The sequence below is a fragment of the Diospyros lotus genome, chromosome 5, assembly GCF_014633365.1.
Source record: "Diospyros lotus cultivar Yz01 chromosome 5, ASM1463336v1, whole genome shotgun sequence".
Taxonomy (NCBI): Eukaryota; Viridiplantae; Streptophyta; class Magnoliopsida; order Ericales; family Ebenaceae; genus Diospyros; species Diospyros lotus.
This window is the reverse complement of record NC_068342.1, coordinates 4914806-4922365: the sequence shown is the minus strand read 5'-3', so window position 1 is coordinate 4922365 and position 7560 is coordinate 4914806. Positions and strand designations below refer to the sequence as shown.

The window sequence follows — 7560 nt, the reverse complement described above, 5'->3', positions numbered from 1 at the left end:
AAAAAGAATAATATCCAGGGGTGGCAAGCAAGCGGGCAGGAAGGGAGCGAATCCGGGTTTGGCCCACCCTTTTCCCGGACTCGGACCCCCATGGTCTTGTCTCTTTCTCTTGCGACAAATATATATATATATATATATATTATAAATCTCAAGTGATGTGTGGTTGGATGAAATTGAATGATGTATTATTTTATTTTATTTTCATATTTTATTTAATTAATAATAAAATAATTATTTTATTTTATTATTATGTTTAATGCAAAATAATTTTAATAAAATTGAATGAAAAATGTGATATTATTCTATTATTATATAGATTTTCATTCTATAATTATAACTAAACACATTTTTAATTGATTCTTGTTCTCTTTTGATTTAATGTTAAAAAGCTTAATGTAGTGGCATTTCTATAAATTAATAATTGTATATTTTCAAATAAATATGAGAGTTTATTTAGTTTAGTCCGATCCTAATTAATTATATATAATTAAATATTAAAAACACAATACATACAACAAATAAATAAAATCTTAAAAGAAAAAACAAACGTAAAACACAACAAAAAAGCCATTATCATCGGCACGGGATCGAATCATCATCAGCAACACAAGCAACCAACTAGATAAGGTCACCCATCGATTAGAAACTAGGCCATTGTTGCAAAGACTGTTTAAGGTTTAAGATTTATCGAATAGTGAATTATAAATTAAAAGTGAAAATAAATAATAATAAAAATATCAAATTTTATATTTTAATAAAAATATTATATATTATATGTATATTATTAATGAATATTAATATTATATTAGTTATAATCCATTTTTAGCCTTAAATTAGTCTTAGGTAAAAAATCAATTCATGTCTATAAATAAATTACAGATTGAACTGAAATTTAATTAATTCAAACCCAAATTTAAATAATATTACACATAAATATTAAAAATAATTACATAAACAAATTGAATTTGATGATCATGCATGCATGATAATCACAATAACAGTTAATTGACGAACATTTTCAAGATGAAATGTAAAAATACACATCACGTAATTCCATTATCTTAAAAAAAAAAAAATAGATAACATACATGCCATGTATTTATATCATAACAATTATTGTTCAAATACAATAATATATTTATTTATTACAAAATTTGTCTTCAAACTTTACAAATTTTGTAAAATTTAAAATGTTAAGAGGGATGGGCATTTTGTGTGCAAACACTTCGATACTAAGCCAGATTCTCAATCAGAATTATAAAGCTCTCAAATAGGTAGAAGTCATTTATTTGGGAAAATTGTTTCTCTTATATTTGTGGACAAGGAAAGTATGGAGTGATAAGAATTATTCAGTTTTTGAAATTACCAAGAGTTTATTTAATATTTATCTATTACACAAATTGTTTAGAAGATATCAGACGTAGGATTGCACATCTCTGTCATAGAAATACCTGGTAGAAAGCTATGTTGCATGGAAATGAAAACGTGGAAACGAATATTCTTTTAAAAAAATAGACATAAATAGGGTCCGAAACAAGAATAAGAAACGTTTAAAAAATGGGAAAACGATTCCTATAAGGTGTTTCCGTACAACATAGGTAGAAAGCCGCCCTCCGAGAGATCTATTGAACTCTCTTGGAGCTTCTTGGTCTTCTATCACAAGAGTTTATCGAGATGAAAACTCTTTATTTAAGTTAATTTATTGATTTTTTTTTTTACAATCAAATAGCACATGAGTTTTTTTATAGAAGTATTCCAATATTCAAATTAGATTATTGAAATTGTAGAATCCTTAGACATTCAAAATGAATTATCCCACAAATAAATTTACTGTTGTGTTTGAATCACAATTTTGACTATTCATATTATTAATTCAATTATTATTACCATATTTATTATTATTAGTTGATATGAAAGTCTTATTTATATTCTTAGGATCGAATTTTTTAATAATAAAATTTGGAATGATGATCATTGCATTATTTCTAGTGCTCGTGCCATCAATTATGTCAGAAAAAGTAAATCACAGGTTGAATATTTGGCCCTTCCATAAGACAAGAGTTGAACTCGTAACTCATCGAATTAATACTAATATATTGTTCATTCAATTGTTCGACTTATGCGTCCAGGGCTTCTTAATCATAAAGCTTACTCTATAAGGAAGTAGATTATAATCAAAGTAAGGACGTAGGGCTCCTAATGCACATATTGGTAGGGTTAGAGTCACGAGATTGCCTTCTAAAATAGCTATATTGGTCACACCCACCTAATGATAAAAGATTATAAATTATTTATTTTAAGTAGCGCTCTATATCAACATGAGACATTTATCCAACGTGGTTACGGACATTTAGGCTAAGGCTAGTGCATGTCTTCGATAAAAACTACATAAAAAAAAAAAACAAAAAAATCCCCGAAAAAGAGCATCTGAAGGTCCTTCAATGGAGCTCTGACCCTTGGCTTGCGCAACTTCGCTTGGCGCAAAATGAAGCTTTTACCGAGTCCTTATTCGTTTCATCTTACACAGAGCTCCTTCTCAAAGCTTCAGCAATTAATTGCAGACTCTCATTGCCGTCGCAGTAACGGTTCTACTGGTTTCTTGAGCAGCGTCTCCTTCGTTTCGCCCTCGTTCTTCCCGCTCCATCGACAATGCAGGCTCAGAGAGAGACAGAGATGCCGCTGGAGAAGGCCGCCAGCAACGGCGAGGCCGCGGCTGTGATGATGCAGAAGAAGAACAGGATTCAGGTCTCCAACACCAAAAAGCCGCTCTTTTTCTACATCAATCTTGCCAAGGTACTTGCCTCGCTTTCTTTTTTTCGCAAGCATCGATCGCCATTTCAATCCTCCTCCTGACTGGTGGTGAATTGAATTCATGTTGTTCTTGTTCACTCACGACACGCACTTCAGACTCCATTTTGTTCGTTGCTATGAAATGAGATTGCAGGTTGCGGCTTATGATTTTCACTCTCTCTCTCTCTCTCTCTCTTTCTGGTTGAGACTTTCACTTTGGATGAACAGAGTGCATTTTCTTTTTCTTTTTCTATTTTTCTGTTTGGTCACCTAGAACATATGAGAATAGGAAACAGACAAAGGTCATTGCTTAATATTCATTTTCTACCATAACTTAAACTTGACACCTACGAAGGTTGATGTCTTGCATCTTATTATTCTCTTTTGACTGATGTTTAATTCAATTAGGTCAGATTCACATATCTTGTTAACAGCTTCTAAAGTTATAGGTGTCATACTCCGGACTTTGGGAAATGAAGGATAGATTTATTTGATTCACATTCAACGGATGATGTCCTTTGTGTCATCTACATCTATTTGGTTTGATTTGAAGATTCCATCTATTTTCAAATTTGAATTGCTTGTTGTCTTGTTAGGATGGTAACTAGAAGCCTCTTCTATCTTCAACAATATTAATGTTGGAATTCCAAGTTTCATCTAGAACTCTGTAGTTTGGCTGCCCGTTCTGCTTTAGGGGATCAACAGAGCTACTCAAAGTGTAAATCAAATATTTCTAAATTGGCCTCTGGATGAAATTAGTGATTCAAGTCTCAAACTGTGAGATCACTCTGGAAATCTGGTACATCCAGCATAATTAAAAAGTACATTTTCTAATGAATATGAACCTCAACTTGGTTGCTTCCATACTTTCACAAACAAGGCCCTTCAGATGCTGGAAACACACATGCTATTTCTTGCAGGAGGGTACCGTGTTTTATTGGCTTTATTTGGTTTTACCTGAAGGCTCTTTTTCTCCAAATAATTATTCTTTCATGCACCATGAAGACAAAGTAATGGGTTTACATGCCCTGATATGGCCCTACCTATGTTTTTTATGCAAAATATGTTCATTCAATATTTTCTAATTATCTACTGCACCACATGCCGTGATATGGTTTAATCCCATGGATTTTATGCAATCTGGTCATTTGATGTTACCTAATTCTGTAATACCCCTCTCCCAGCCTCTGCACAAACCAACAGGTAAGTATTCTTTATAGTTACCCAAATATATAATCTTGCTGAAACATTGTCTGTCTTCTGTTTCGCTTTTGCTGAAATCAGGGTTAAATTGGTTAAAGCACATAAAAGTCAATTTCTGCAATGTTTTTGGGAGAATTCCTGCACCCCACTTTCCCAAGTTGTGATAGCAGAGATGCACTGGTTATTGTTGGCTTATACTGTTGGGATCTACTGGTTGATATTTACTAACAACAAAAAACATCACAAGTCTTAAACAACTGTCGGCTTATATTGTGGGGATATTTACTTCTGTGGTCTACAACAACAACTGTTGTTTAACTCCATTCCTAGCAACAATGCTTTTTTTTTTTTTCTTTTTTTTTTGGGCTTGGTCTAGCAACAATGCTTTTGCTATGGACAGATGGCCGTCTATGGATTACAAATCTTAAGGCAATTTTTATTACTCATATATTTCATTTGCTTCATTGCGAATGATTTTCTACTGTTATTCCTATTATTGTTATTGGTTTCTTTTGCAGTTACATCTGATAAATTATGTTATTTGAATGGTGACTGAGAACAGAAACTCTTACTAAGAAACCAATTTGATGTTTTCAATTGAACAGACTTTTTTCAGCTTATTCAATATTTATTATTTCGCCATTATTTCTATGAGTTTATGTTATATAACCATTTCCTGCCAGTTCATGTGTACTTACTATGGTAAATTAATAAAAGAAAGCATAAGGAGCTTTTGAAGCTTAATTTTCCACATGTTAGGGTATCTTTTTTCGGCATTTATTTTGATCTGTTGTGAACTCCATGCTGAATCTCATTATTTCCTTGAGGCAGAGATACATGCAACAGTATAATGAGGTTGAGCTTTCTGCTCTGGGGATGGGTAATTTTCTTAAACCTTACTCTTTTATGTTCCTTTCCTTCTAACATTTTCATTGATTAAGAGTTATACGATCATATTTCAGCACGATTTTAATGATTTGGAATAGAATTATCTGGTTCTCTATTCAGTAGTTAAGAGAAAAACAAGCAAGCAAGCTGCTCATTCTTCTAGTACTTACATTTCCAACCGAGTCTTAGTACAGGGTGGGACGTGAATAAATTCAGTAGAAATCATAATCATGTAGCTAAGCTAAATTTGTGAGCTTTGACAGTTGGATGATGCTTATTTTTAAGATTCCAGCTACTTGAACTATTGCTATTCTATACATGCTGATTGGTAAATTAAAGTGAGTGGAATTTTGCAAATTACAAGCCCACGTCTACATTGCTGTCCAGTCAATTACATGGTAGGAATTGGATATTACTAATACTTTGAAAGGTTCCAGTCTACTGTTGAGGACAGGCAAATACTTGAATACCTCCAATATCTTATTGAGAGAAGTTCAAATCCTTATTTTCTTGGTGAGGTACTGAAAACTCAGGATTTCAAATAATCATTGTGAGGCATATCAGGATGGCTGTTATCTCAGAGTTAAAAATAGTTTCCAACACTTGATAAATTCATCCCACACATGGGCCTCACATAATAGTATCTTCCTATGCTTGGTGATTGCTTTTCTGCATTGTGTACTCCTCCCCCCCCCAGCGAAAAAGAACAAAAGAAAAGAAAAACCTTAAATGGTTCGTTCTGGCTTCTTCTGATTCATCCAAAATTATGTCAAAGCTGAACTAATCTCTATGTCTCCACTAACTTCTCGGAACTTGAACACAAACAAACTGGGTTCATGGCGTGGAGAATTTTCAAATAGGATGTCCTCCTCCCTGCATACAGGTTCAGCACATGTACGTATGACCATCCCAAAAGTGGTAGCTGAAGGCAATTCCTAGGTTTGTGGGACTAAAGAGTATACTCAAGACCTTCTAAGTAGCCTATTGACAGGGAAATTGGGTCGTGACACATCTGACTGACCGTCGCTGCACCGCACTTGACATGATATGCAACAACTGAACACCATTAGACTTACTATTAAGTTTTGCATTATTGTTTTGTTTCAGCAATCACTACCGTGGTCACAATCGCTGAGATCCTGAAGAAAAACGGGCTAGCTACTGAAAAGAGTAAGAATCTCTGTTATTAATGCTCATCGACATCATCATCTAAGACCCACCCTGGAGGCTGGAGATTTCTTATTCTTTGATAAAAAAACTAAAAAAATAGACGTTCCTGTTCTTCTTGCTCATAATTGCCTTCTGCTAATTGTGTTACTGAATTGGAGCAGAGGTATTGACATCTACAATAGCCATGAAAGATGAAACCAAGGGCCGACTTGTTCAAAAGGCAAGGGTGAGTGAAATTTGGTCGATTAACCCATTTCTGCACTGCTTTAGGTACGTAACTGACACAACTATATCCTAACTTTTGTTTTTTCCCCCTTGATGACTTCCAGATTGAGATTGTGCTGGCCAAAACCGAAAAATTTGACTCTCTGATAGAAGCTGGCAGTCCTGCGCCCCCCGAGGCCGAGGCTGAGGCTGCTGCTGACAATGAGGATGGAAACAAACAGTAGCCCCATTTTTTTGGATCCATTGTTGTAGCTTAACATCTTACATTCCCATTCTTTTTACTCTGTGTAGTTAGATATAGGAAACATGATGACAAAGCACTTCTCTTTACATGTACACGGATGGATGGCTTCCTATATGCACTTCCTACGTTTATTTTCTACCATTTGGAGGGCAACTCTTGCATGGTAACAATACTAATATTATTCTTTTGGGTCAAAAAGTCTATGAAAGTAATTTCTTTGTCAAAAAGCGACGTGACCCCTGCACTAGGGATGCTTTTTTTTTTTTTTTTTAATTGTTTGAATTTTGAGGTCCTTGAAAATAAGTTTGACAATTTTTATTGGATCAGATGGGTACTTGAAAAATTCGGTCCATTTGCAGTGAATTAGGTATGAACCAAGAAAAAAAGCACACTCACGTAGGTATAAGCATGTGAATCTTGACTAACTTATTATATTATTATAAGATAATACGATAATAGTTAAATATTAATAAATGTATTTTAATTTTAGATAAAATATATTTATTATATATTATTTTCAAGCAATTTTATTAGTTGATTAAATAATTTAAAATACGATATATTTATCATTAATTAATAAAATTATTTAAATATTAAAAATAAGATAAAATAAATACCGTTAACATTACCCATTAATATATATATGTATATTATTTAACCCGGGCCTCGTGGATCCAAATTTTGTGAATTTAAGATAATAAATTATTAAATATTTTTTAAAATTTATAATTAAATTCAAATTGGAACAAGGGATAAAATATCTAATGAATATCCATTATTAATTAGACACTTAAGATAAGGGATTAAGTATATTTCATGACAAATTTTAACGAAATTCATGTATTATAAAAGAGATATTGTTATGAATACGAGATAACATATTTGATCCATATTTAATATATCGATTTTTTATATGAGAAAATAACAACAACAACTTATATATCCAGCCTTTATCCCAGTACGTGAAATCAGTTATATGAATTCTATACTTCCATGTATTTCTATCTTTTGTTATATCTTCATTGATGTCCATACATTTC

General features: G+C 32.8%; 1 protein-coding gene across 1 annotated transcript; it reads left to right on the top strand.

Moving 5' to 3' along the window:
- Positions 1-2673: 2673 nt before the first annotated feature.
- On the top strand, positions 2674-6500 carry LOC127801500 (uncharacterized protein At2g34160-like). Its single transcript, XM_052336706.1, has 5 exons — positions 2674-2793; positions 4825-4873; positions 5989-6051; positions 6213-6277; positions 6381-6500. Exons 1-5 carry the CDS (start codon positions 2674-2676, stop codon positions 6498-6500), a joined length of 417 nt encoding a protein of 138 aa, XP_052192666.1.
- Positions 6501-7560: the final 1060 nt, after the last annotated feature.

Excerpts from the sequence above, each read along its gene's own strand:
- LOC127801500 (XM_052336706.1), top strand. The coding sequence starts at position 2,674 with ATGCCGCTGGAGAAGGCCGCCAGCAACGGCGAGGCCGCGGCTGTGATG. Across the intron at positions 2,794-4,824 it reads TCTACATCAATCTTGCCAAG|AGATACATGCAACAGTATAA; the intron begins GTACTTGCCTCG and ends TCCTTGAGGCAG. Across the intron at positions 4,874-5,988 it reads GCTTTCTGCTCTGGGGATGG|CAATCACTACCGTGGTCACA; the intron begins GTAATTTTCTTA and ends GTTTTGTTTCAG.